Here is a 27,681-nt window from a genome sequence, read left to right as displayed (position 1 = left end):
TTCTTATGTTCAGGGAGCACTTGAGTCAAGGCCCAATGTCCATCTGCAACCTTAATTCTTAACATGTATATATAAGTACATAGATCTATTCCCTTCTCATTATATATAAATATATTTAAATATGTACATGCTTATATTTAGACCTCTGTAAATGTCCTTTGCCTCCTGGGTCTTTTCTCTATTTCCTTTTATGTTCCTCTTGTTCCACCATCATGTTCAGCCTTCATTTGGGTTTAGTAATTCCTTGCTGCTACATTGTCCATGATTAAGCTCCACTAGGCATCCTACGCGCTTCTCTCCATTGATTTTAGTTCACTTGTTGTTCCCTTGTCCCTGAGTTGGTTCTACCCCTCACCCCACCCTTCCTTTCTCCCACCTCCCCTTTCCCCATAACCCCTCAGAACCTTCTGTCCCATACCTTTCATATCTGAATTGTTTATCCTGCCTATCTTATCTAGATAGACCTGCAGGGACATTAATAAGCACAAAAAAACAAACTAAACCACAAAGGAAGTCAAAACAATAACAACAACAAAAACCCAAATCAAAATAACAACGAAAAGAAAGTCACTGACAAAAATGGAAAAGCCTATAAATAGTTCAAAATCTCTTTGTTGGCCTTTACGAGTTTTCTAGTCAAGTCTGATGAGTTGTCTCACTCTGTCTCCAAAATCTATTTTTGGTATTCCCCAGAGATTTCATCACTCTGTTCCCCTTGCTGCTCTGTTCTATGCCCTTAGTATTTTGCCCTAGTGTGATGGGTTTAGATTGGGCACAATTCCCACACTGTGTCTCCAGTGTTGTCCCCCATAGCACTATGGTTCAGTGAGGGATGCCATGTCTCATAGTGGGGCCGGCCCTATGGCCCTCTCTCTGCATTGCCAGCTCTGAGAAGGAATATCATCCTCAGGACGTGGTGGACCAGGATGGGTTCCCCTTCCTCTCCACCCCTCTTTGTTTCTCCTGTGTGCTCTAATCAGATGTGCCCCTCTCCCCAAGCTGTAGCTTCAGTCCTGTCCTCTGAGGTGCATTCTTTGGAGCAGGTGGTAGGGAGATCCACATAGTTGGGATTGGGGCCGGCCCGCCAGACCTCTCTATTGGTTCCCTGGTACATGCTGGTATGTTGTATTCATGCCTTGGCGCATCAGGTTGAAGCTTGGTCTCTCGCTCCCTCTTCTGTGGAGATAGAAACAATACCCTCCCCTTGGGTGGGTTAGTGCCAAGGCTATACATCTTGACAGCAATAGAAAGCATCATCTTTCCCCTATAGATTGGTTAGTGTATTTTAACCAGTTACCTTGTGGTTTGCAGCCTCTTTCCCATGATATACATAGCCTTTCTGGTGGGGAGAAAAAAAAGATGTTACTGTATCAAGTTACTTGATACAGTCTATAGCCAATAATATTTATTTCATAATTGAAGATTAGCTCTGTAAAAAATCATTTTTGTTACCATTGACAAATATAAATATTGTCAATAATGTTACACCTATATCATCACGATTAATTTAAATAACATAACCACCTAAAATAGAAGTCATAATAAAAATGCCAGACTTCTAATAAATAATAATGAGTGGCATGGTACCAGGCTCAAGGCAAGAGAGCAGGTTGTGTGGAGCTAGGGACCCGATGTTGCGCCTCATCCAAAAAGGCAGCCGCTACTCGATTTCATCCAGTGGCTGGATTCCAGAATATAGGTTCGTTGCCACCAGAGTTTTCATCAATTTTTCGTTCAGGAAGCTCTGATTACGCAATCACTTAACTTTTGAATACTGTGTTAAATGATTATTCAAGATCTTGTCATAGATGATTTAACACAATTGTTGAACTACAGTAGGCCACAAGTTTCACAACTTCACCTTTAAAAATAAAAACAATTAAAAGGCTACATCTATTTACATTGAAGCACATCTAAAAAGGAGCAGACCAATCTTCTCTTAACTTGATAGACTGTATAAATTAAAAATGTGTGCACCAAACAATATGGCAGCTAAGATATATATATATATACATATACATACATACACAGAAGAACCTAGTGTAAACATCAATGAACATAAACACAGAGTGAGAGGTTTCTATAGGCCACTTGTTAGATCTCCATGCACACAGAAAACTCTAGAAAAATTAAAAGCATGAGCAAAATCATCAAAAAGTTTCATTTAACAAGTACAACTAAAATTAATTCTTTTCGCTTGTCCATTGAACGTCTACAAAAAGTAATTATGGGCCTGGTCACAAAGGAAATCGCAGCACATATTTAAATGAAAAAAATTCATGGACTACTTCCTCTAATTAGATCCTAATGCATTTTAAAATAGATCATGAAAAAGATGATAAATCTTAATTACGTAGAAATTATAAACAGCTCCAAGATAAAAAAATGGAGCAAAGGAGAAATTTTGATATGAAAAAAGTGTATCTGTTGTGTTCACTCATAACTTTAAATGTCTTTATTACTAAAGAAGGAGCTATGGAGAAAAACATCTTTTCTATAAAACAAGTAAATAAAATGTAGGAAGTGAATTAGGAGAGGCTCAAAAGAAGGAATTCATATCATATAAAGTTAAATTAATTGAAGAGACCCTTAAATTGGCACTTGAAGCTATTCCTGGGGGAGACAAAACCAAAAACTTTCTCCAATATTGACCCAAAGAAGTGGAAAGATAAGTAGAAGAGATTGAAAAGGTGATTAAATAATTATAATTTTAGATATAGATATAAATATCAATCCAAAGAATTTTACAGAAAATTCAGTTTACCCAGACAAATTTAAGTAGGAGAAAAAATTGAACATTTCTACTAAAATTCATCTAACACATTTTTATAGAAGTCCCTCGCTTTAAATGAAAATAACTTGTTTAATTTTTTACTTTACATAATAGTTTCTATTTCATTTTTTAATAGCGAAACCTCTCACATGAATTCGAGAAGGAAAGTACAAGGAGAGCTATAGTTTACTTCTGAAATGCCCTAAACATTTTGAGGCAATTTTGAAGAGTACTTCCACCGACTCCCTTGATCAGCTCTACCCGCCTTCCTCTACCTCTGGGATCCTCATTCTGTCACACTAGTCTCATAGCAAAGCCTGACCCTCCCCTTGCACCTTAGCTCACAACCTCGCGCACTCTCTTAAGGGCATCACCCCAGAGTTCTCCATGACCTCTCCTGCATCATCAATTTCTCTGTCATTACCAGATCATTCCCATTAGCGTAAAGTCCTGTGATTATTTCTTCCATCACGCACATACACACATAAATGTATATAACACATGTATCGTGTTTATCGTGTTGTTATTTACATGTGTGACTTTAGCAAACAGCAGTTTGTTTCCTCACAGTGCTGGAAGTCAGACATGTAAATTCAAGGTGCTGCCTTATGGAGAAGGCTTTCTCTCTGGTCTCTCTGATGCCCGCCTTCGAAGCCTCTACTGGGCAATCTTCATGTGGCTTGACATTTTTCCCCAGCTCCACTTTCAAGCTTGTATTTAATTTTATTTAAATATCTCAATATAAAAAAATCAATATCTCTTTTAACTTATCTCAAAAGGCTCTGACTCAAGATATACCCTAGACTGATCATATCTCATTAGGAGAACAGAGACAACCCATTCCCATCAAGCATCAAAGTTGCATAAGCTTTACAGTGCATAATTTGAAGGAACATAATTCAATCCATAGCATGCCACCCTTTCGGCCTCCAAAAATTCATATCCTTTCTATATTCAAAGCACCATCATTCCATGGTTTCAAATGTTTTAGATCAACTCCAAGTACAAAGTCTCATCTGGAACCTCTAAATAAAATATGGGTGAGATTTCAGGCATAGCTCATCCTGGGGCAAAATTCCTCTTCATTCTTGAAACTATATAATTTAGAGTACAAGCTACCTGCTCCCAAAATTCACTGGCAGAATAGGCATTCTCATTGGTATTCCATTACAAACGGGAGACATTAGTGGAAAAGAAGGGGTAGCAGGCACCAAGCAAGTGTCTCACGGCTTAAAAACAATCCTCTGTTCTCTGAAATAGTCTGGACATAACCCCAACCTCCAACCTCTGGTGTTGGCCGAACTTCCTGGATTCCGGGTGGAGGTCCTAATGCCCTGGGCTTCTTTTTCACCTGGCAACTATCTTTCCTTAGCAGCCCCTCTTATTGTATCTGAGTGGTGACCCCACCCCATTAACCCTAGCAGGACTGACTCATGTGTCCGCTTCTTGGAAATGACAGTCTCTTGCCCTCCCCTTAATCCCCGCCGTGGCTTCATCCTTTGAGATCCAAGTAACTCTGATCCCACCTTTTGACCAGTCAGAGCCTCCTTCCCATGTTTCTTCCAACAATTCTTTTCATAGTTGGACTGCTCCGGGGATGGTCCCTCTCTTTCCTAGGATGAAAACAGACATACCTCTTTTGGCACGTTGCCTGCCTGTATAATTCCAAAAATCAGACCGCTTTCTCCCCTTCTTTCTCTGCCCCTTTAGTCTATGATGATGGGGTTTCCGCTGTGCTGGTTGGTTAGATCCATCAGTCACAGGCTTAAGCTCTTTTAACAAAAGATTGAACTTCCATGCCTTTGATGAAACTTCTAGGATACATGTTCTTAGTTTGTATTAAAGAATTTTCCAGTTCTTAAATGTTGTTTTCATTTTTCAGTTTCTTTGGGCTCACATTTTACTATAATTAGCAAGGACAAAAAAATAATAAAAATCATGTGGCCTCTTGAAGACCTTGTATAGAAATTTTCACAACCAGTGTCCAGTAGTGGGCTACAGCCGGTTCACACCAGTTCAGCAGACCCCATTCCTAATTTTTTGTTGAGTCCAGCAAACCAGTGGTTAACCTAGCACTTGTAGCCAGGGCTTTTTCTAAGGTGGCCGCTGCCCATTGAGGAAGTTACAAATTTACATTCCTTACTCTTCCTTAACTTTCATTTTCCTGACAGTGGTGTGCTGAGAACATGTTGGAATCATAAACGACCTTTCAATAGATTGTTTTTTCATACTTAATAAGGTCATGAGGATAGTGAACCAGTTTGCTAAAGGTTTTGAGTCCCACCACTGCAAGTATCCAGGTTCGTCACTTATAAATTTGACCTTACACCAAACACTTGAAAATCATTCGAACAAGTTTTTGCACTGAATCAGAATGTCACCCATCCTCTATGTTCCAATCGCATGTTAAGCATTTTCTTTAAAGCCTCACCAAAAACACGTTTCCATATTTCTAGCAATGTTTCTATGTATTCGGTGTCATGTACACTGACAGATTATAGAGGCTTTCTCTATTGCTCACCTGGCTCCTTCTCAGGGCTTGCCAGAATTGCCTCTGACATACATATTTCTACCAGCAGTCTCTTCAGAGCACTCTAGGCTTTTACTATTAATCACCTTAAATGTCTTCCAGCCGCTAGCCATTACCCAATTCCAAAATCACTGCACATTTAAGGTATCTGCTAAAGCAGCACTTCTTGGTGCCAACTGCCCTGTTAACTTTTCTAGTACTTCTATAACAGAAATACCACAAAGTGTAGACTTTAACATGCAGAATTTTATTTTCCCACCGTTTAAGAGGTTAGTCATCTGAATCCACGATGCTGGCTGTAGGGCAAAGGTTTCTCTGTGTTCTCCCTGTTGTTTCTTCTGAGCTTCTGCTTCTGAGTGATCTTTATATGACTTAGCATCTGTCTTGCCCTATCTTGGCTTGCTCTCTCAGCTCCACTAGCCACTATCGACTCAACTCTGACTCAAAGGGGTGATATAGGACAGGGTAGAATTGCCTTTGTGAGTTTCCAAGACTATAACTCTGTACTGGAGTAGGAAATTACATCTTTCCTGTGGATCTGCTAACTCCTGTTCAGTAATTTTTATGTCTCAAAACAGATTAATTCAAGAGACATTCTACACAAATTCTGTCTTATTAATGTGGCAAAAAAAATACATTCTCGAATGATGCTATAATCGCGGCATGTGGCGGTTGCTAGCACCGGCCAAGCCAGTTCCAACTCCTAGCGACCCTGTGTATAACGGAGCAGAACACTGTCCAATCCTGCATCACCCTCGCAGTGGTTAAGCTTCAGATCACAAAGGCAGGCACTCTGTAAGTCCGTCTGGTTGAAGGACTTCTTGCTTGCTTGCGCTCTGCTTTAGCGAGCATGAGATCTTTTCCAGGGACTAGCCCCTCCCAATAACATGGCCAGTGTCCCTAATACAACGTTCACCACTCTTGCTTCTAAGGGACATTCTGGCTGTATTTCTTCCAAGACAGATTTGTTTGTTTTTCTGGCAGTCCGGAGTGCTTCCAGTATGCTTCGCCAATGCCATAATTCACGGGCAAACATTGTTCTCTGGTCGTTATTATTTATTGTCCAGCTTTCAAATGTATATTAGGTGATTGAAAATACAGTGGCTTCCATCAGGGGCGCCTTAGTCCTCAAAGTGATACCTATGCACTTTAACTTTCCAGAGGTTTGTTGCAGATTTTCAGCGCACTGTTTGATTTTTTTTTTTTTACTGCTGCTTCCAGGAGTGGATCCAAGTCACATGAAATGTTTGTTAAATTAAATCTTTTCTCTGTTTATCATGATGTTTTTTGGTCCAGTTGTGAGGACTTAGGCATAGAGGTTAAGATTTACAATGTATGTTGGAGGACGGAGTTCAGTCCACAGGAGGGTATGTAGGCTTAGTTGATTCACTCCTCTAACCATTATTTATTATGTCTTCTCTTTATAGCATAAATTTCTAAAGAATCATCTCTCATTTATCCCTACCCATTCTCCCTTGAATCTGCTCCAATAGACACTAGGCTCCAACACTTTATAGAAATTACTCTTTGGAAATCACCAGTGACCTACACATTTTCAAGGCCAATGACTGCTTCTCAATTGTCATTTTATTTGGTCTCTTAGAAGCACTTGACACAGTTGGTCACTGCCCCTCCTGAAGCACCTTTTAGACCTGGCTTCCAGAATGCAGCACAGTCGCCTTCTCTCGCGCCTCACTAGTTACGTCTCAGTTTCTGCTACTTCTTTCCACCTGGGTTCCCTCTAAAAGTTGGATGGCCCCAGGGCCTAATCTTGAGACCTCTTCTTATCTAAAATTGTCCCGTTGTGACTTCAGTTGGTCTACTTATGCCATTTTTAGGCTGGTGATGTCCAGATTGATGTATCCTGTCCAGTCTCATTCCTGAATATCAGAGATTCAAATGCCTATTTGCCATCTCCATTTAAATGACTATAACTTATTTCAAGCATAACCTTAGCAACACTGAATTCTGGATATTTCTCCCCCATCCCCAACATAATTATCCCAACCTTCTTTCTCTCCAGCGGTGACAACTTTTCATCTTTTCAATGTCTCCGGCAAATAAATAGCGTGGTAGTATCCTTGGCTCTCCTTTTCTCAGCAATCGTATCTGAGACATCAGAAATCCTATTAGTTCCAGATTTAAAATATATTTAGAACCCAACATACGTTTCGCCTTCTCCACTGCTTCCACCTTATCAGTGCTCACACATTATTGGTGCTCACCCACGATCAGCACTCACCCAGGTGCTTGAAATTGCCTTCTCACTGGTCTCTGTCCTGCTCTCACTTTGCTAAATTCTCAACAGCAAAGTCACCAACCTTACGGCCATCAAGTCAATTCTGGCTCACAGTGATCCTGTAGCGCACAGTAGAACTGCCCATGTGCATTTTTGAGACTAAAATTCTTTTTTAAATCATTTTATTGAGGTCTTGTGCAGCTCTTATCACAATCCATAGATACATTTGTACATATGTTGCCATCATTTAAAAAAATATTTTCTTTTTACTTGAGTCCTTGTTATCAGCTCATTTCCCCCTGCTCCACCCTTTCCCCTCTTGAACCCTTGATAATTTATATATTTTTTTCATGTCTTACAACTACCGCTGTCTCCCTTCACCCACTTTTCTGTCGTCTGTCCCCCTAGGTTGGGGTTATATGTAGATCCTTGTGATCGGTTCCCCTTTGCTCCCCCACTGCCTTCCCCCCACTGCCTTCCCCTTCCCCTCCCGGTATCTCTACTCTCATTATTGGTCCTGAGGGGTTTATCTGTCCTGTATTCCCTGTGTTTCTAGTTCCTATCTGTACCAGTGTACATGCTCTGGTCTAGCTGAATTTGTAAGGTAGAATTGGGATCGTGATAGTGGAGTGGGGGGGGGGGACATTAAAGAACTAGAGGGAAGTTGTATGTTTCATTAGTGTTATACTGCACCCTGACTGGCTCATCTCTTCCTTGTGACCCTTCTGCAAGGGGATGTTCAATTGGCTTTGATGGGCTTTGGGTCTCTACTCTACCCTCTTCCTCATTCACATTGATATGATTTTTGTTCTGGGTCTTTGATGCCTGATACCTGATCCCATTGGCACAACATGATCACACAAGCTGGTGTGTTTCTTCCATGTGGACTTTGTTGCTGCTCAGCTAGATGGCCACTTGTTTATCTTCAAGCCTTTAAGACCCAAATGCTGTGTCTTTGGATAGCTGGGCACCATCAGCTTTCTTCACCACATTTGCTTATGCACCCATTTTGTCTTCCGCAATCATGTCGGGAAGGTGACCATCACAGAATGCTAGGTTATTAGAACAAAGTGTTCTTGCATTCAGGGAATACTTGAGTAGAGGCCCAATGTCAAGACTGTAATTCTTTGAGTAGTAGAAAGCCTCATCTTTCTCCTGCAGAGCCGCTGATGGTTTCTAACTGCTGACCTTGAAGATGGTAACCCAATGTATACCTACCATGCCACCAGAGCTCCTCTTCTCAGCCCAGCAGTGTTCAAATGTTAGCTGCTGCCTAATCTCTCTCGCTCCTGAAAACCCCATAGCAGAATAAAGGATTGCTTGTTCCAATGCCATCTTCACGAGTGTATTCTTATAGCCTAGAGCAGTGGTTCTCAAACTTCCTAATGCCACGACCCTTTAACACAGTTCCTCATGTTGTAGTGACCCCCCCCCAACCATAAAATTATCTTCACTGCTACTTCATAACTGTAATTTTGCTACTGTTATGAATCAGGCAACCCCTATGAAAGGGTCATGACACACAGGTTGAGAATCGAATCGCTGGCCTAGAGGGTTTATTTTTCATAGCTCAGACAATTTTTTGTTGAGATCCACAGGATTACCAATGACAAGTTTTAGGACGCCGTTCAATAGTTCTTTCTGTCATGAGTCTGCCTTAGTTTTTGAGTCATGGCTAATCCTCTGTGCCCCCAACTCCCTGCCTGCCACCACGCTGAAAACCATCCACCCTGGGCGACCCTGCTGACATTTAAAATAGCAGTGGCTTAGGTTAGAGCATCATGGCACAATACAAAGAACAACAGATAGACAGATGGTAAGTGAGACGTAAGAATGCCATGACACTTCTCTGCTCCCAGTGATGTTCTACCACAGAGGGAAAGCAAAGTCCTTGTGGTGACCTACAAAATCCTATGTTCTCAACTCTCCTTCCTCTCACCCCCCGGGGTGTCCCTCAAACATACCAGAGCCAACCAAGGATATTGCAGTAACTGTTCCTTGCGCATGGGCTGCTCGTTCCCACAATATCCTCGTGGCCGGTTCCTTCCCTTTCTCCTGCCCCTTATTCTAATAGGACCTTTTCAGAGAGGCCTTTTGGCCCCTCTGAGAAAAAATTTCACCTGATGACCACAAGCCTGACACTTTTAGCCCTTCACTTTGCTTTTTGTATCTTTCTTTACACTTATCTCTGTCAAATATCCCATACACATTAAATATTTATCACATTTATTCTGTCTCCTTCAATAGAGTATAAGCTGCCAAGATTTTTGTTTGTTTTGTACACTGATCAGCACCTAGTCCAGTATCCAACATGCAATAATGTTAGAGAAATAAATGATAGGATGGATGATGTTTTTTGTTAATGTCTTCATTCATTTCTCTTAATAAATAAGAAAATCCTTTAACTACATACCAAGATTTTGTGGGCAAATATGGATCCTAAAATGTATCTTAGATATAGCCAACATTGATCTTGTTTATACATTGAACTGTTTCAAAGGCATCCTTACATAATTTACACAGTGTGAATTTCATCTCCGCTCCTCCACACATCAACACATCTTCCAAATTAGCGGCATAATTGGTAGCTTTTACTGAAGTAATAAGTTACTTCAATGCAAATGAACTAGAGTGCCTCATCCTTTTGAACAGAGTGGTAACTTGGGAGGTTTGCTAATTAACAACAACAAAAAGCATTCACCCTGCAGAGCCCTATGGGAAAGCAGGTTGTCCCTCAAAAAGTGAAAGAGATGCAGACTCCTGGCAGTCAGCAGTCATAACAGGTGATCTCCTGGCCACCTTCTCCTCCTGCCTATATCCACACTTTATTTGTTTCCAAATCAATTTTATTAATGAAGACTTCTGGTTATGTCATTCCTCTGCTCAGAAATCTTCATAGCTGCGATTCCTCTAGGAAATAAAATCCCATCATATAAAACAAACCTGTGAAGCTTCAGTAGTCTGACTCAAACCTGGTTTTCCTACTATATTATTTTTTTGAATTGGTTTTAACCCTGCGAGCCCATCTCATTGATGTGTTTGCTACCTCTTGATGATAGTTTCGCCTTCTTTCCGTATAACATCCTAGAATCTGGAAGCTCTCTTTAGAGTTCACATCCAGATAGAGCCGTAGCCTCATCAGCAGAGAGGATGCTGGGACTAGTGGAGTCTCTGCTGGAGCAAACTGCTGTGCACTTGACTATTCATGGGGAGGTGGTGGCTCATAGACACTCAAAGGTGCCACTGAGGAGAGGCCTGGTGTCCGCTTCTGAAAGACAGCAATCATGGAAACCACATGGGGCTACATTGTGGGTTGGAATCAACACATTGACAATTGGTTTGGGGGAGTATTGTTGTTCTTTGTGATCCAGGCGCTCAATTTCTAATAAACAAATGTTTCGTTCTACTTCCTTAAAGTCACTTGCTCGATAGTCTTACACTAGGTTTATATTCAAATATTAACTCCACGTCTTATTTTTATAACCTTCCCTAAAACCATGTTTTCTTCATGCTAGTGCATTTGGGCCTTTCAGATTCTCTGTCTTCTTGAAGATTAAATCTCTCTTGATGGTGCCATCTCTTCATTTCTACCGCTACCCCCTTATGAAATAAGCAGAGACAGAGAAAGTTGGGGGGGGGGGCGTAGAACAAAGCATTATTTCTCATCTGTGGGGCTAGGTTTAGCCTTCCTCCTTCTAAACCACATCCTCTTTAGCTGGCATGTCGGGGAAATCCTAGAATCAACTCAAGTCACCTTGTACCTCCTCAAAATCTCTTCCCCTGGCTCTCTGGTGTTTTCATATTGGCCTCCAAATCTTCGTAACCCATCTCCACACTCATCGCCAGCCTTCTTCCTCACTACTGGGTTAGCTTCCAGACAGCTGTCCTCTCTGGCCTCTGACCTTTGCACCCATATGTCCCTAGGTTGATAGCATTGTTCCCCAGCTTTTGTTCCCAGGAAACTGTAATTCCTCTACCGAGACTCAGCTTTGGAACATCCTCTGCTAAGCAGCCTCCTTGGCGCCCCAATAGCAGCCTGTGCAAACGCCTCTGCTCCCCTTTCCAGTGCTCCGGGCTTGACCTGTAGCATGGCTCCCATGACCTTGATTTAGAATTGTCTGTTTGTTCATGTCTCTTCCTCCCCTTACCTAGATCCGGAGTCTCTGAGAACAAGTGTGGCTTTCATCTCTGTGACTTTGGTGCTAGGAGCAGTGCCCAGGATTTGTGTCAATATATCTTACCAAAAAGATTCTTTCAAAATTCCCCAAGTCCAGAGTGAGAGCAGAAGGAACATTGGGGGAATTCTGTCTAAGCAAGAGTGGGGTCTTGGCGCTTCGCTCTGTTCTCCAGTAGAGGGAGGAGGTAACCGTGGCTGCCCATGGTCCTGCCAAAGAGTGATCATAAGGCAGATTAGAGTAAACACCATTAGCCAGATGACTTGAATGTTCCCTCATGGTAAGATTAAAAATAAGATTGATACAAGTAAGCTGTACCAAATGAGACTTCTCTGGAATGCAATGTGTGTTTTGTGTGTGTGTGAGGGGGGGGCGGAGAAAGAGAGAGAGAGAGAGAGCCTGGGTATTTAAAAATACAAATCTACAGAAATTCATATGTATACGACAGAGTTTTATATAAGGGGTAGTTACACATCAAGAAAACATCCCAGCCCAGTGCTGCCCAAGCCCATAAGTCCAACATTAGCCCATTAACCCATATGTCCAACACCAATCCACAAAGTCCTCCTTGGTCTCGCAAAACACACACTATGATGCCGGCTGCAGGAGGAAAGCGGAGTCAGTGAAAGTGTAAACATCTCGGCGCTGGCAGGGGTCTCCACTCGGCTGCTCCGGCACCCAGGCTGCATTGGAGTAGGTCCATGTGGCTTCTCCTCAGGGATGTCTCACAGGAAGCGAGCCTTGCCAGCTGAAGCAGGGAACTGGCTAAGGCAACTGCACCCTGTTCCGACCATCAGAGAGCAAGAGACCCGAGAACTAGAAAGGCGAGGCTCACCAAGCCATTTATCTCTCAGCACTTCAATTAACCACACGTGTGTTTATTGGCCAAGTTGGCACAATAAACTTTAACGCTGTGTGTGTGTGTGTGTGTGTGTGTGTGTGTGTGTGTGTAAATGGCCTGGTGAGATAAGCACTCGATTGACTGGTCAGGAACATTGAAGGCATTCAGATTCCCAATCAGGATGCCTTTCCATGACAAATAACTGTCTTCAGAGAATGAAGCATTGTCCTCAGTCAAGGCCATCTTGAATGTTATATACCACACACAGCGAGAATGCAGCCACGGGGTGGTTCAAAGGGTCAATCTTCTTTGGAACCTTCTACCCTGAACATGCAGGGTTGCCAGAATCAACGGACCAGCAACTGGCAGCACCCCGAGGACGCCATTCTACTCTCATGAGGCGCGTGTGTCATGTCTGAAAGCCAGTTAGATGTGTAATCATGAAGCCTCACAGATTCAAAAAATAATGAAGGGCCCCTCTTTCTCAACATTCGCTTTCCTTTCCTGATCCCTAAATCGACCAAATGAAATCGAGCTATTTGCTACTCACCGCTTCATTCACTAGGCTGTGTCAGCGAGTGGGGTGCACGCGTGCACGTGTGTGTGCTCATGGATCTAAACATAGGTTTCTCAATGGAAACATACTTGCATTAACCCTTCTCTTCGTAATTATCAATGGACTGATATGTTTTAATGACGTGGATCCCTACTTTTCTAAACAAACAGACTTGTGCTCAAATCTAAGGTCATGAAGACTCCATTACTTATTGCAAAGCAGGATCCATTTTAAGGGTAAAAGCCCCCGAGGGTGTGCTCTCATAAATAATTACCATCATGCCCTGCAGCCGGTGATGTAGCATCTTAAACTCAAAATGCATTTCAGTCTCCAATGAGAATTCATGCATTCTTTACACCTTTTGGTTTCTTTCCCATGTCCCTTCAGCAAGAGTGGAACTTCTGACTATTTTTATTTGCAGAGTCATGTTTGCGACAGGCAATGAGTGGATGTTTTACTGAGACTTTAGGCGTGTACCTTCTGATTTCTACTAAAACAAAAACCCTGGTATGTTACATTCGACATTTCAATTTCGTTCCTTTTCTTTTGAAATGGGCTTGAGTACCCGTTATGGATGCATCATAATGCAGTACTTGGCTCCTCCAACGGAAAAAGAGCTATATAAATTCTTGGCACTGTGACCAAGGCACACTTGCAGGGCCCTAAATAATAGCCCTCATAGCCAGAACGTTTGTCTCTTGTCAGAGGGCGTCACACGTTTTACATGCATTATTTACAAAGCCTGTAATGGAGGAAGTATTATTTGCCCCAGCTTCCTGGTGAAGGAAGAGGAGCTACTGGCTGTGAGTTGCCGTTGATTTGCCTCTGACACCTGCTGACCTCCCTATGAATGAGGCAGAATGAACCATTGTCTGGTCCTGCACTGTCATCATGACTATCAGTCGTTTGAAACCTTGTGGGTAAAAATAGAACTAAAGATTAGAGTCAGTTGTCCAATGTCAGTGCCAGAAGGTGAGTGGGCCAATATTCAAGTGCAGGTGAGTCTGATGCCTAAGCCTTGAGCTTGGTTTAATACAGGCCATTATTAAGGATAAGAGCTGGTGGGGGGGCATTGTGGATTATAAGTTGGGCTGCTAACTCAAGGCTAAAAGTTCAAAACCACCACCCACTCCACAAGACAAAGATGAGGCTACTTGGGGCTACAGTAAAAACTTACAGTCCTAAAAAACTGAAGAGGCAGTTCTACTCTGTCCTATAGGGTCGCTATGAGTCAGAATCGACCCGATGGCAGTGAGTTTGATTTTGAGTTTATAATGAAGGATGAAGCATCCCTGGTAGCTTAGTTCATTATGAATTGAGCTGCTAACATAAAGGTTGGGAGTTTGAACCCACTAGTCACTCCTCGGGAGATAGATGAAGCTGCCTGGTCTCATAAAGATTTTCAGTCTTGGAAAACCAAAGAAGCAGTTAGTTCTCTGTCCTGTGAAGTCACTCTGAGATGGGATTGACTTATTAGCAGTGTGTTTGGGTTATAATTAAAGTCATACTGATGCCAGAAGCTTCTGGGTTGCCTCTTAATGCTTTATCTTCCCAGACTCAAAATATATAGAGGTTATGACTGAGTATTTTCCTACCAAGGACTTTCCTATTCAGCACAGATCAAACACAGTACTGGTGACCTGGTTCACACGGTTCAAAAATAGAAACCCAACCTTTGACTTTGGAATCAATGCTGAAACATAGCAGTCCTGAAGGAGCGAATGGGACTACCCCACAGGTGCCCAAGGCTGTAATCTTTGGAGATGCTTCAAAGAACCCCCTGCATCTTTCCTCCTTAGAGCAGCTGGTGGGTCCCAGTGTCAGCCGTTCTGTTGGCAGTTGACTGCTTAAACCACTGCCCCACTAGGATTCCTTCTCAGGGTTGGGGATGAGTGTATCCTGCAGTTGGTAATTTTCTTGCCTTTGGCTTCTGATCGCAGCTCTCTCTAAAGTGAGAGCCCATTTTTTTTCTCTAAATGACTTAGAGGGAGAGTCTCTGGGAGCTGCCCTGAGAATACAAGCCTATTTATCATCTTTTTCGTCGTGTCGTGGACGAGCTCCAGCATGCAGGTCGGACTGGCCTGGCCTCCCAGGGACAGTGAGGATGACGGTTTCCACTCCACAAAGAGCAACATTGCAGATACGATTTTGGCTGTGCTCTATACCTACAGATGCAATTGTTAAGCAATTTCTAAAGTTTACGCTTAATTATTATAAAAGTCATCCCCAGAAACACAAATATTTGTGAGCAGATCTAGCTGCAATCAAATATACTGATGAGTCGACATAAACATGCTAAAGATGCTAAAGATCTCCATAACTTGGAAAATTTGAGAATATATAATTGACAGTTTGCAACAGAAAGTAAATACTACATTGCATAATGCAGACTGCAGAGCTTTGGAAGAAATCCAAGAGTCAAATATCTGGTTTGGGATAGAACATGAGGGTAAGATCTCTCAATTGCCCTGTGGAATAGGTCTCTTCTTCTGCAAAGAGTCCCGTTTATTTATTCTGAAAGACATTGTCGGCAACGCTTATGGTTCTTTATATTCCTACAAAGAAGCAGAGTCGCATCGCTTCCTGTCTCCTACCTCACTTCTCTCCCTGACTTTTGTCTTTCCTCCTCTCTGCCAGGTTCCTAGCCAATACCACTTTCCGAGGCCTCAGTGGGTCCATCAGAGTGAAAGGTTCCACCATCATCAGCTCAGAAAACAACTTTTTCATCTGGAATCTGCAGCACGACCCTTTGGGAAAGCCAATGTGGACTCGCTTGGGCAGTTGGCAGGGGGGGAAAATTGTTGTGGACTACGGGCTGTGGCCAGAGCAGTCCCAGAGGCACAAAACCCACTTCCAGCACCCAAGTAAGCTGCACTTGAGAGTGGTTACCCTGATTGAGCACCCTTTTGTTTTCACTCGAGAGGTAGATGATGAAGGCTTGTGCCCTGCTGGCCAACTCTGTCTAGACCCCATGACTACGAACTCCTCTGTATTGGACAGCCTTTTCAGCAGCCTCCACAGCACTAACGATACAGTGCCCATGGCGTTCAAGAAGTGCTGCTATGGATATTGCATTGATCTGCTGGAAAAGTTAGCAGAAGACATGAACTTTGACTTTGACCTCTACATAGTTGGGGATGGGAAGTATGGAGCCTGGAAAAATGGGCACTGGACTGGGCTGGTGGGAGATCTTCTGAGTGGGACAGCCCACATGGCAGTCACTTCCTTCAGCATCAATACTGCTCGAAGCCAGGTGATAGACTTCACCAGCCCTTTCTTCTCCACCAGCTTGGGCATCTTAGTGAGGACCCGAGACACAGCAGCTCCCATTGGAGCCTTCATGTGGCCACTGCACTGGACCATGTGGCTGGGGATTTTTGTGGCTCTGCACATCACTGCCATCTTCCTCACTCTGTATGAATGGAAGAGCCCTTTCGGCATGACGCCCAAGGGAAGAAATAGAAGCAAGGTTTTCTCCTTATCTTCAGCCTTGAATGTCTGCTATGCTCTCTTGTTTGGCAGAACATCGGCCATCAAGCCCCCCAAATGCTGGACTGGACGGTTTCTCATGAACCTCTGGGCCATTTTTTGTATGTTTTGCCTTTCTACTTACACGGCAAACTTGGCTGCTGTCATGGTAGGTGAGAAGATCTATGAAGAACTTTCAGGAATACATGACCCGAAGGTAATACTTCTGTTTACTCTAGCTTTCTTTATTGTTCATGAAAACTCCAAATGCATGCCATTCTATAGAATGCCTGTGTTCTCTATAACGCAAGAATGTTCTCTTAGGCAATTACAGATGCAAACCATAACGTGTTGCCTGGTTGAACCAAATGTTTGTTTTATTAATTGGCACACAAAGAGTAAAGGGTTGTAAGAAGTGTGTGTGCCAAAGTAAACCTCTCTGATGAAAATACCTATTGGTGCAGGTTTCCCTTGGGTTTTTTGGACCATCTAAAAGAACACTTGTTAAGAACTAGCCATTTCTAACCGCTAGTATAAAGCATTTTCACCCAAAGCAAAATTCTTCGCTTGGGAATTAATGGAAATAAATAGTATAGGCCTTGTTTTAGGTAACAACTCATACTTTTTCACTCTGAAAGAAATACTAAGGTCAGTAGGTCTAACATTTTCTTAAAGGACCGACCAAAAAAAAGTGTTGCGAAGCTATCTAAACTACTGTGATTCTGTAAGGGGAAATGAGAATCAAGGTCAGCAGCTGAAGGCTGATTCTGATTCCTTTTTCACCAATTCTGACATCAACTGTCTCTCCCACAACACTCTTTCCTTCTCTTCTGAGCTCAATAATTCATTGCAATGGCCACACAGAACTCAGACAATATTCCTCTTTATGCAGCCTGTTGAGGAATTTAACAGGCTACAATTCGGGATCAGAAATGCCCAGAATACAATTCTTCAGTCATTGCAGTCTCTTCCCAGAAATTCTGGCAGGCACACTTCTCGCTGATCCTTGGCCTCTCCGCCATGCTACACCTTGGCCTCTGCACTGCTATAAAGCTCATTTGGCACTGCCAATAACACCCCAAAGGTATCTCACTCCACCTTAATTAAGCCTCTACCCAAAGGCACTCAGTTCTAGCTTTGTGGGTCAGCAAACCCAGCTACCCTGATTGAGTGTCTGCAGTTGTTCCCCTCTGTAAGCAAGCCTCCTGCTCAGAGGCACTCGGCCTTACTCACTCTATGGGCCAGGAACCCAGCCCTCTGTCTCGTGTTGTGCCTCAGACTCTGGCTGTTGCATCTTCTGATGCTGCTCCTTTGCCAGTCCTGTGGTGCCAACGCCCTCTGTCCATTGAGGCCTGGTGTGACAGGGATAATTGAAAAGTCATGGTGATTTTTCACAGTTTGAAAATGCTTAGCTTAGCTCACAGTGCCTCTGTCCCCTAGATCCTAGGACCTAGTGTTGGTGACAGGTGTCTTTTTATAAAATAAGAAATGCTATGCCAGGGGTCACCTTGGGTTCACAAGAGGGCTCCTGTGGTCACATTACAATGTCCAAGGAGCCTCAAGAAAGTTGTTTCTCTCCAGGCTGCCTGTGATGTCCTACACACCTGTTGTTCAGAGCAGATGGGAGGAGGAATGTGAATATGCATGTATTGTCAATGGGAATGGGAATGGGAATGTAAACAGTGAGAGGCAGGTATGGACAGGCGTGTCTGTCTTCTCTTTACATTGAAACAGAGTCCTTTTCTGTGGTAGGGAAACAGAAAACTGTGAAACCTAGTAGACATGGAATCGGACTCAACGGAACAGCGCCATCGTGGTAGGCGATTGCTGGTTCCGAGCAGAAGTCTGTGTGCATGGGATGGGCATCCAGTCATACTGGGAACTGGGGACCTGGCCGTTCAATGGACACACCCAGGATGTACCATCTTTTAGGCACTGTGAGCTAAGCTAAGCATTTTCAAACTGTGAAAAATCACCATGACTTTTCAAGTATCCCTGTCATACCAGGCCTCAAAGGACTGAACCATTCATTAGAAACTTCTGTTAAGCCCTAACATCGATTTCGGCGCCTGGAGATGAAGTTAATGCCGGTAAATGGGACATTTGCCACAGTCTTCAGCAAGGGATGGGATGGCAGAGCTCTAGAGAATTCTTGGGGAGTTTGGATTAAGATGTAAGGTCTGTTCCGAAACACAAAGAACATGAGCCATTTGATCCACAAACCTGCAAACCTCAGATGGAAGTAGCAAGAGCTCCCTGACTGGACAAGGGGTGTGTTGCTTCTCAATGAATGCTCAGGGATTTGTGCTATGACCTGGAATTCAGTGAATGCAAATAAGTCCTTTAGCATAAAAAAATGTGTCACCATCAAAGAGAGACGTTGGTGACTCTTCAGCACCCAGACGCTGCCCACTATTCGTGGCCTATGTTTGTTCTTTGCCTTAGTAAGTCCGTAGAGCTCCCTCAGGTCCATTCTCACCAAAGGCTTACCAGGTGTTTTGCAAGACTATTGATAAGGTGTCTCTTAAGTTGAAAATTCAGGTGGAAAGAATTCAGTCCATAGTACAAAAAGAAGGGGGAATCTCCTATTCCCATGTCATTATAGAAATTCTCTACTATTAGCTTATCTAAATGCTGTACACAATACTAACTAGAGTTTCATTCATCAGAAACACAGTTGGCCATAATTAAGTCACAGGTGCTATACATGCAATGTCTGGAGAAAGGATTGCTTTAGGGGCTTAAAAAAGACAATATTTACTGTAAAGCATAAACATCAGTAAGACAATACCTTAAGAGAAGAGAACCAACCATTTCATCCCCACCTCTCAGAGCACAAAACAATGAAACCTGACCCAACCCACCAAACAATGCCAGCTGAATCGGACAAAGTCCACTCTGCGCTACACCATTAATGAGACAGACCAAGCCACGAGCTAGGCCATGTTTAATATCACTGAAAAATTCATTTCCACTGCGGTTCTCAATAACGGTATCATCTTTTTTTTTTTTTTTTTTAAATGCTCTATAAAATTTTATTTTATTTTATTTTTTTTTATTTTTTTTTTTAAACATTTTATTAGGGGCTCATACAACACTTATCACAATCCATACATAGACATACATCAATTGTATAAAGCACATCTGTACATATTTTGCCCTAATCATTTTCTTTTTTTTTTTTTCTTTTACATTTTATTAGGGACTCCAACAACTCTTACCACAATCCATACATATACATACATCAATTGTACAAAGCACACCCATACACTCCCTGTCCCAATCACTCTCAAGGCATTTGCTCTTCACCTAAGCCCCTTGCATCAGGTCCTCCTTTTTTTCCCCCCCTCCCTCCCTTTTCCCCCCTCCCACATATGCCCTTGGTAATTTATACCTCGTTATTTTGTCATATCTTGCCCTATTCGGGGTCTCCCTTCCCCCCTTCTCTGCTGTCCCTCTCCCAGGGAAGAGGTCACATGTGGCTCCTTGTAATCAGTTTCCCCTTTCCAACCCACTCACCCTCCACTCTCCCAGCATCGTCCCTCACTCCCTTGGTCCTGGAGGTATCATCCACCCTGGATTCCCTGTATCTCCAACCCTCCTATGTACCAGTGTACAGCCTCTGTCCTATCCAGCCCTGCAAGGTAGAATTCGGATCATGGTAGTTGGGGGGAGGAAGCATCCAGGATCTGGGGGAAAGCTGTGTTCTTCATCGATACTACCTCACACCCTAATTAACCCATCTCCTCTCCTAAGCCCCTCTATGAGGGGATCTCCATTGGCTGACACTTGGGCCTTGGGTCTCCACTCTGCACTTCCCCCTTCATTTAATATAATATATATATACACATACATATATACATATACACATAAATACACATACATACACACACTTATATTTTTTTTTTTGCATGATGTCTTATATCTGGTCCCTTGGGCACCTCGTGATCGCACTGGCCGGTGTGCTTCTTCCATGTGGGCTTATTTGTTTCTGAGCGAGATGGCCGCTTGTTCACCTTCAAGCCTTTAAGACCCCAGACACTATCTCTTTTGATAGCCGGGCACCATCAGCTTTCTTCACCACATTTGCTTATGCACCCATTTGTCTTCAGCGATCCTATCATGGAGGTGTGCAGTCAATGATATGATTTTTTGTTCTTTGATGCCTGGTAACTGATCCCTTTGGGACCACTCGATCACACAGGCTGGTGTGTTCTTCCATGTGGACTTTGTTGCTTCTGAGCTAGATGGCCGCTTGTTTATCTTCAAGCCTTTAAGACCCCAGTCACTATCTCTTTTGATAGCCGGGCACCATCAGCTTTCTTCACCACATTTACTTGTTCACCCATGTAGGCTCCAGCTGTTGTGTCGGGAGAGTGAGCATCATAGAGTTCCAATTTAATAAAAGAAGGTATTCATGCATAGAGGGAGTGTTTGAGTAGAGGCCCAAGGTCCTTCCGCCACCTTAATACTTGATCTATAAATATAGACACAAAGATCTATTTCCCCAACCTCCTATATATATTTGCATGTACATGTCTTTGTCTAGACCTCCATGAATGCCCTTTGACTCCTAGCTCTTTCCTCCATCTCCCTTGACCTTCCTCCTGCCCTACTACCATGCTTCATTGCCACCTGGGCTAGAGTATACCTCTTCTCTAATCAACCTTACCCTTGATCATTTCCCACCAGGCCTGCCACTCCCCCTTCTCTACCCTTTGGGGTCCCATGTTTTTCCCTTGTCCCTGGGTTTGTTAACACCACTTCCTTACCCCCCCTACCCCCCACCCCAAGTCCCCCCGGAACTGTCGGTCCCGTTGTTTTTCCTCCCGATAGTTCATCCAGCCTGTCCTATTCAGACAGACCTGTGGAGTCACTAACATGCACGAAAACTAGACAGAGGAACACAAAGCAACAGTATATAACCGGACAACAAAACAACCAAAACAAACCACTGAAAAAGAACAGAACAAAACAGTTCACAAGAGAAAAGCTTGTAGTTAGTTCAGGGATCTTTGCTGGCCCTTAGGAGCGTTTTCCAGACCAGTCTGTTGGGGCACCACGCCCTGGCCCCAAAGTCCACTTTCAGCATTCCCTGGGGACCTTGCCACTCCATTCCCTTGCTGTTCCGCTGCACTCCCCCAGTGCATTGCCTCGGTGTGGTGGGATCAGGTCAGGTGCAATTCCCACACTGTGTCTCCGGTGCTGTCCCCTGTATCGCCCTTAGTCACTGAGGGGCATCATGTCTCATAGTAGGGCCAGCCATGTTGTTCTCTCTGTGGACTGGCTGCTCTACTCAGGAACATCATCATCACGGCCTGGTGGGCCAGGCTGTGCTCCACTCTCTCCTCCTGCCCCTTCATCTGCTCCCGTGTGCTCTGGTCAAATATGACCATCTCCCATAGCTGCAGGGTCAATGTCGTCCTTTGGAACAAGTTCTTTTCGGGGGAGGGGCAGGAATCCACTTAATTTATGGTGCTGGGGCCTGCCTCCCAGACCTCTCCACCGGTTCCGTCCTCCACGCCGGGATAATGCATTCACACCTTGCGACACTGGGTTGAAGTCTGGTCCCACTTTCCCTGTGGAGATATAAACAATACCCTCCCCTTGGGTGGATTAATGCCCCATTTCTGTCATGCTGATTGTACTTACCTCAGGGGACTCATGTTGTACCTGTCCCTTTGGGACTGGCTTACCTCGCTTAGCATAATTCCTTCCAGCTCTTCCCATGAAATAACGTGTTTCATGTGCTCATCGGTGCTTTTCAATGCTGCATAATACTCCATTGTGTGTATGTGCCAAAGTTTGCTAATCCACTCGTCTATCGATGGAAACTTAGGCTGTTTCCAAGTCTTTGCTATTGTGAATTGTGCCGCAATAAACATTGGAGCGCATATGACTGGTCGTGTTTTATTTGCTGCTTCAACCGGGTATATGCCCAGTAGAGGGATGGCTGGGTCGTAAGGTAGATCGATTTCCATTTTCTTTAGGTATCGCCAGATTGCTTTCCACAGTGTCTGTACAAATCTGCACGACCACCAGCAGTGGAGGAGGGTTCCTATTTCACCACAGCCCCTCCAACACTTGTTGCTCTCTGATTTACTGATCTGGGCTAGCCTCAGGGGTGTTAGGTGGTATCTCATGGTTGTTTTGATTTGCATTTCTCTTATGGCAAGGGACTTGGAGCACTTTCTCATATATTTATTGGCCATATTGATCTCCTCTCTAGTGAAAGTTCTTCTCATTTCTTTTGCCCACTTCCTTAGGGGGTTAACTGTTTTCCTCTTTTTGCAGGTCATGATGGTGTTGTAGATTTTAGTAATGAGCCCTTTGTCTGACGTGTCATTACTAAAAATCTTCTCCCAGTCTGTGGGTTGCCTTGTCACCCTCTTGGCAAAGTCTTTCGAGGTGCACAGGTGTTTTATTCTTATTAGATCCCATTTGTCGATTTCCAGATCACCTGTGTGTGTCCCCTTCCCTGTTGCAGTGAGCCTATGTGCTCCCTGGGCCAGTGCTCTGAGATTAGTCCCAATTCCTTCCTTAATGGTCCTGATGGTTTGGGGTTTGACTTCTAGATCTGTGATCCACCTTGAGTGTATTCTTGTGCATGGGGTGAGGTAGACGTCTTGTTTCAACTTTCTACATGTGGATATCCATTGTTTCCAGCACCACTTATTAAAGAGGGCATCTGCTTCCCACTTGACGTTTTTGGGGCCCTTGTCGAAGATCAGTTGTCTATATGCTGATGATTTTACTCCTGGGCTTTCTATTCTTTTCCACTGGTCTGAGTGTCTATCATTGTGCCAGTACCATGCTGTTTTGACCACTGTAGCTGTGTAGTAGGCATTAAAATCAGGCAGGGCGAGTCCTCCAATTGTGTCCTTCTTCTTGAGGAGTTCTCTGCTAATTCTGGGTTTCTTCCCTCTCCATATGAAGTTGGTGGTCAGTTTTTCCAATTCTTTGAAGAAGGTTGATGGTAATTGGATTGGTATAGCATTGAACTTGTAGAGTGCTTTAGGAAGAACTGTCATCTTTACTATGTTCAGCCTACCTAACCATGAGCAGGGGAGCTTCATCCATTTGTGAAGGTCACTTTTGGTTTCCTGTAATAGGGTTTTATAATTATGCTTATATAGGTCTTTAGTATTTTTTGTTAAGTATATTCCTAGGTATTTCAGTTTGTTCTTGGCTACTGTGAAGGGTACTTCCCTCTTAATCGCCTCTTCCATGGCCCTGTCCGATGTGTATAGAAACCCTACCGACTTCTGTTTATTGATCTTGTATCCTGCTACTCTTCCGTATTCCTCTATTGCTGTAAGTATTCCAACTGTGGAGTTTTGTGGGTCTTCAATGTATAGGATCATGTCATCTGCAAATAACGATAGTTTCACCTCCTCCTCTCCCAACTGGATCCCTTTGATGTCCTTCCGCTGTCTTATGTTGTTAGCCAGAACCTCCAAAACGATATTGAATAGAAGAGGGGACAGGGGGCATCCTTGTCTTGTACCCTTTTTCAGTGGTATTGTTCTTGTCTTTTCTCCATTGACTATGATGTTGGCTGTTGGTCTTTCATAGATAGCTTGTATGAGCTTGAGGAACTTACCTTCCAATCCTATCTTCATGAGTGTTTTGATTAGGAATGGATGCTGGATGTTGTCAAATGCTTTTTCTGCATCTATGGATATTATCATATGGTTTTTATCCTTTTTCTTCTCGATGTGGTGAATGATATTGATGGATTTTCGGATGTTAAACCATCCCTGCATCGCTGGGATGAATCCTACTTGGTCGTGGTGAATGATATGCTTGATGTTCCTTTGTATTCTATTGGCCAATATTTTGTTAAGGATTTTTGCATCTATGTTCATTAGAGATATTGGTCTATAATTCTCTACGCTTGTGGGGTCTTTTCCCTGTTTGGGTATCAAAGTAATGCTGGCTTCGTAAAATGAGTTTGGGAGCTTGCCGTTCTTCTCTATGTTATGGAATACTTTGTGGAGGATCGGTGTCAGCTCTTCCCTGAATGTTTGGTAAAATTCTGCTGTGTAGCCATCTGGCCCTGGGGCCTTTTTCCTTGGTAGGTTTTTGATGACACTCTCTATTTCTTCCTTCGCTATGGGTTTGTTGAGGTTCTTGATCTCTGTCTCAGATAATCTAGGGATAGATTGTTTTTCTAAATATTTATCCATGTCTTCCAGGTTTCTGAATTCATTAGAATACAAACCTTCATAGTACTTTGTGATTATCCTTTTTATCTCATTGGGGTCTGTTGTTATTGCCCCCGATTCATCCCTCATCCTGGCTATTGATGATTGTTCCTTTCTATCTTTGGTAAGCTTTGCCAGGGGAGTGTCAATTTTATTAATTCGTTCATAAAACCAGCTTCTAGTTGCGTTAATCCTTTGCATTGTTCTTTTGTCTTCCCACTGGTTTAACTCCGCCCTGATTTTTATTATTTCTTTTCTCTTGCTATTGGAGGGGTAGTTCTGTTGACTCTGTTCTAGTTGTTGGAGGTTTTGTGTTAACATATCTGTCATACGCCTTTCTTCTTTTTTCATGTATGCATTCAGTGATATCAAGCTACCTCTGATAACTGCCTTTGCAGTGTCCCATAAGTTTTGATATGTTGTATGCTCGTTCTCATTAGTTTCTAGAAATTTCCTGATATCCTCTCTGATCTGGACCTTAACCCATTCATGTCGCAGGAGATCGTTGTTTATTCTCCAATTGGTGGCCCTTGCTTTTCTGGGTGCCCTTCTATTAATCTCCAGCTTTATGGCATGGTGGTCTGAGAAAGACGTCTGGATAATATCTATGTGTTTGAATTTACTCAGGCTGGCCTTGTGCCCCAGCATGTGATCTATTCTTGAGAAAGATCCGTGTGGATTGGAGAAGAATGTGAAACCTTTTGCTTTTGGATGAAAGGCTCTATAGATGTCTATCAGGCCCTGTTGCCTAATTACATTGTTTAGCTCTCTGGCCTCTTTGCTGAGCTTCTTTCCCTGTGACCTGTCTTTCTCTGATAGTGGAGTGTTGAAGTCCCCCACTATTATTGTTGTTTCCGTGATTTCTTCTGTCATTTTTTTAATAGTTTGTTTGACGAAATTTGCCGCACCATTATTAGGTGCGTAAATATTCAGTATGCTTATTGCTTCCTGGTTTACTGAGCCTTTGAGCATTATGTAATGTCCCTCTTTGTCTCTTTTTATGTTTTGGATCTTGAGATCCATTTTGTCGGAGATTAAGATAGCCACTCCTGCCTTCTTGGAGTTACCATTTGCTTGGTAAACTTTCTGCCAGCCCTTTATTCTCAGCATATGCTTGTCTGCTTGCTTAAGGTGTGTCTCTTGCAGGCAGCAGATTGATGGGTTATGTTTTCTAATCCAATCCTCCAGCCTCTTTCTTTTAACATATGAATTGAGCCCATTTGTATTCAAAGTGATTATTACAATCTCTGGCTTCATGGTTGCCATATTCTGTTTTGTGTTTTGGGTCTTTGCCTATCTTCCTTCATATCAGTGTACTGCGTTTGAGTGGAGGGTTTCTATCCTGTCCTCTTTTCCATCTGAGACCGTGTTGTCCTGGTACGTGTTGCTGGCATGTTGGCTTCTAGATGGAGATGGGATATATGGTGGTCTCCTGGAGGTTCTAGTTGGAGCTTGATCTTCTGGCCATAGTGAGTCAGCCAGTATGTTCTGCAGGGTCGGGTGACTTGCAGTATATTTTTTGAGTTCTTCCTTGTCCTGGAAGACCCTTATCTTACCCTCTATCTTAATGGATAACTTGGCAGGGTATAGGATTCTGGGGGAGGCATTTTTATCTTTCAGAATTTGGAAGATGCTGCTCCATTCTCTCCTCCTCTTCATGGTTTCAGCTGATAAGTCTGAGCATACCCTTACCTGCGCTCCTTTGTATGTGACTGTCTTCCTTTCTCTTGATGCTCGTAGAATTTTCTCTTTTTCCTCTAAGTTGGATAATTTTACAATTATATGCCTTGGCGTGTTCTTCTTGGTGTTTAGCTTAGCCGGCGTCCTCTCTGCTTCCTGTATGAGAGTCGGATTCTCCTTTGTTAGGTTGGGGAAATTTTCTTCCAGGAATTCCTTTGCTATCTTGGCGGTCGATTTGTGTGTTATGTTGTGTTCCGGTAGACCAATTATTCGAATATTATTCCTCTTCATAGCATCTGTCATTGATCTCAGGCTGTCTTCTGTTTCTTTAATTTTCCTATCTGATTGTTTTTCTCGCTTGCTTCGTTTGTTTTGAGCGTCCTCGAGTTCACTGATACGGTTCTCAGCCTCCTCAAGCCTAGATATAGCTTCTGTGACCTTTTGTGTGGCCTCTGCTACCTCCTCTGTTAGTTTCTGCAGTTCCTTTTGGTGGATAGTATTCATCCCCTCTATTGTGGACTTCATCCCCTCTATTGTGCATTTCATCCCTTCTATCGTTGCATCCTTATTTTGGTTTTCTTCTCTTAGCTCCTGTATTACTGCAAGCAGAGTTCTGAAGATTTCCTTTTGTGGCTGATCTATATCTGTTTCTTCTATGAGTGACGTTAGGTCTGTTAAAGTGCCTCGTTTTTCTGATTTTTTTGTTGGGAGTGATGTGGTCTGTTGATTTTTCCTTGATCCTTTAATAGGCCCCATGCTTCTGGGAGACAGGAGTAACCTTATTGTGTGGAGGCTCAGGCCACTGTGCCGTCTCCTGGGGTGGCTGGGGCGGGCTGCGGCAGGCTTAGGGCTGGCACTGGGGACCCAACAGGGCCCCAGGTGGTGAGAGCTGGCTGGAGCTCACTGAGGGCTCCTCAGGGACTGCAAAGCCTAGACTGCAGGTGGAGTGTTTGATCTGCCCGGGCTGGACACTGCAGGGAACAATGGTGTTCGCTCTCCGCCCTTTTGGCGCGAAACCGCAGGGGGTAATGGTGCCGGCAAAGGAGGCTTGGCGCGAAACCGCAGGGGGCAATGGCGCCCTTCCTCTGCTCAGGCTCAGAGTCGCGGCCGCCGGGGTCCCCGCAGCACCCTGGGGAGGGCACCTACTCTTGTGCCTTGTGCAGGGGGGGGCCCTTGGTGGGCAGACTCAGCAGCGCGGGGCGCGGCGCTCCG

The 27,681-nt window shown here is 43.5% G+C and overlaps 1 protein-coding gene across 1 annotated transcript in view; it reads left to right on the top strand.

The window, feature by feature from the left end:
• Positions 1-27,681, top strand: part of GRIN3A (glutamate ionotropic receptor NMDA type subunit 3A) — a 230,729-nt gene that overhangs the window by 73,950 nt on the left and 129,098 nt on the right. Inside the window, exon 3 of the mRNA XM_075560251.1 lies at positions 15,752-16,799. Within this exon, the coding sequence (XP_075416366.1) occupies positions 15,752-16,799 (1,048 nt within the window). The remainder of the gene's footprint in view (positions 1-15,751; positions 16,800-27,681) is intronic.

Source organism: Tenrec ecaudatus, chromosome 10, assembly GCF_050624435.1.
Source record: "Tenrec ecaudatus isolate mTenEca1 chromosome 10, mTenEca1.hap1, whole genome shotgun sequence".
NCBI lineage: Eukaryota > Metazoa > Chordata > Mammalia > Afrosoricida > Tenrecidae > Tenrec > Tenrec ecaudatus.
The sequence above is the reverse complement of the archived record's forward strand: the minus strand, read 5'-3'. Positions and strand labels throughout refer to the sequence as shown.